The 2,217-nt window shown below is 33.1% G+C and overlaps 1 protein-coding gene across 1 annotated transcript in view; it reads left to right on the top strand.

The window, feature by feature from the left end:
* LOC108367312 (protein VAC14 homolog) overlaps positions 1-1,417 on the top strand; it is an 11,412-nt gene extending 9,995 nt beyond the window's left edge. Inside the window, exons 11-13 of the mRNA XM_017621904.1 lie at positions 687-766; positions 838-1,000; positions 1,067-1,417. Of these exons, the coding sequence (XP_017477393.1) occupies positions 687-766; positions 838-1,000; positions 1,067-1,205 (382 nt within the window). The 3' untranslated portion in view covers positions 1,206-1,417. The remainder of the gene's footprint in view (positions 1-686; positions 767-837; positions 1,001-1,066) is intronic.
* Positions 1,418-2,217: the final 800 nt, after the last annotated feature.

Here is a 2,217-nt window from a genome sequence, read left to right as displayed (position 1 = left end):
TAAGTTTGCCAACATTTTATAATCATATAAAATTGAGAGTAAAAAAAGGGAATTGTTCAAAGTTGTTGTTGTTTGAGATTGAAAATGAGAATGTGTGTTTGTTTGTTTGTAAAATTTTAAAATTAAATTGTTTGCAAACGTCAAGGATTCGAAAAATTCCTCAGCGGTTCTACCTTCCTATTTTTTTATCATGCTCTGCAATAACGACACAACTGAAAATTCAAAAAATAAAATCCCCTACTACTGTTAAGTGACTCATGTATCCAATCCTTTTCTAATCCATACTTGATCCTTACATTGTTTTTAATAAAAATAAAAAAAATTTAATAAAATAGGTAGTAATTACTACAGAAAGTACTTAAGGATTAGACCAGGGGGCTACTCTGTAATGTGATACGAAAGAGGAATGCTATGCGTATCGCATCGCATGGCTCTTTCGTATAAGCGATACCAGTAGTCCCCCAAGGAATAGAGACGTCAGCCACCTAACAGTGGTAAGAGTTTTTACTTTTTGAATTTTGTCGTTATTGCAGAGGACCATCGATACGTGCATATTACATATCGCCACCTGAAATGCAAAAAGCCGTAACTAACAATAATTATTATACATAAAACAAATTGCATTTCTTTTAATGTTATTCAATGAAATTTTTTAATGTTCAAAATTGGGCATCTTATATTTTCAGTGGTGATGTAGAGATTACTTTGGAACTACTGAACGAATTAGACAAACTGGTCCAACTTATTGAATCACCGATTTTTGCGCGTAAGGAATGACATGGAATATTTGCTATGTTTATGTACCAATAGTAATTTCACATATTTGCATTTCAATAGCCTTACGCCTAACTTTAGTATCGAAAGCAAATAACTGTGCAGATGCGCAGCACTTAGCACACGCGCTATTTGGAATTCTTATGCTTTTGCCTCAGACAGATGCTTTCAACTTATTAAAGAATCGTTTGCAATGTGTACCAAATTATTGGGGTCAAACGCCGATGTGGGTTTGCAAGTTTTTATTACGTTTTTTTTTAAATTAATTAAAGTTAATTATAATTATTTATAGCGAGGAAAGAAATTCCCTGCAGTATAAAAGCAACATTAAATTTGAAGATCTGCTACAGCATTTTAAGAAAGTCCAAAAATGTCAGCGCGCGTTACGAATTCAACAGAGACGAAATATTATCCTACCTGAAGAGAATTAACACAAATATATTAATATGTATGCACATAGATATAGTAAATTTATTACTCCTTAAGATAATACTTTTATAAAACATATACTTATACAATATAAATATTGTACGTACATGTGTACATTAGCGTGGTCCAAAAACGCGTGTGAAAAAGTAAGGTCGGAATTTTATGCTCTCATCCCCTAGGATTGTTCTATACCGAAAAAAATATACCCCTATTTTACAACGCTTTTATCAACTTGCAATGATGTGTTCCAGAAACTTTCAATGTTGTGTGTCCGACACCATAAAGCAAAGCTTTGAAAAGCTCCTATAAAAAAGCATAGTGAATAGGGCGAGGTAGATGACATCTAGATGTCGCCCTATGTACTACGTTTGCTACACCGGAAATAGACGACACGCCATTTCTTTAAATAAAATTAATTGGTGCTCGTTTGTATGTATACATACATATGTAAATGCATGTGTGTGCACCTTTCTATTAATATCGTTGAATTATTTTAATATCTATTGCAAAATTTTATTCAGACAGAACTAAAAAGTAGAAAATAAATAATATTGGTCCTTAAAAAAATCAAATAAACAATTTTTTTCAGTCTTACCCCTTCAATCGGTAACACCACTGTCATAGATATCACATATAAATTTTGGTCCCCATTGGAGACGGTTAAGGCGTGTCGCACAGCGGGAAAAGTTCAGATTCCTCTATGGGGACTCAAAAAATTTTAATAAATTTTTTTTCATATAATACCCAAAATCGATACTACGATGATCGGAGATATTATATCGTCGTTTAAAGTACAAAACCGCGTATCGTCATCCTGCAAAATCGCGTAACTGACATTGGCTGCCAAAAATTGGATTTGCCCACACAAGCTCTTGGCTCAATCCTTATCCATTCTTCCTGAAATATACTACCCAGAAATGCGATTTCTTTATAAAAAAGAGCACCATTTTGAAATATGAGTGTTTTTACGCTCTAGAAAAAAAAATTCTAAAACTTCACATACGCGGTTTTGCA

This window comes from Rhagoletis zephyria, unplaced genomic scaffold (assembly GCF_001687245.7).
Source record: "Rhagoletis zephyria isolate East Lansing unplaced genomic scaffold, Rhagoletis_zephyria_1.1 Rzeph_scaffold_02629, whole genome shotgun sequence".
Taxonomy (NCBI): domain Eukaryota; kingdom Metazoa; phylum Arthropoda; class Insecta; order Diptera; family Tephritidae; genus Rhagoletis; species Rhagoletis zephyria.
Note: the sequence above shows the minus strand (reverse complement) of the source record. Positions and strands in the feature narration are given on the sequence as shown.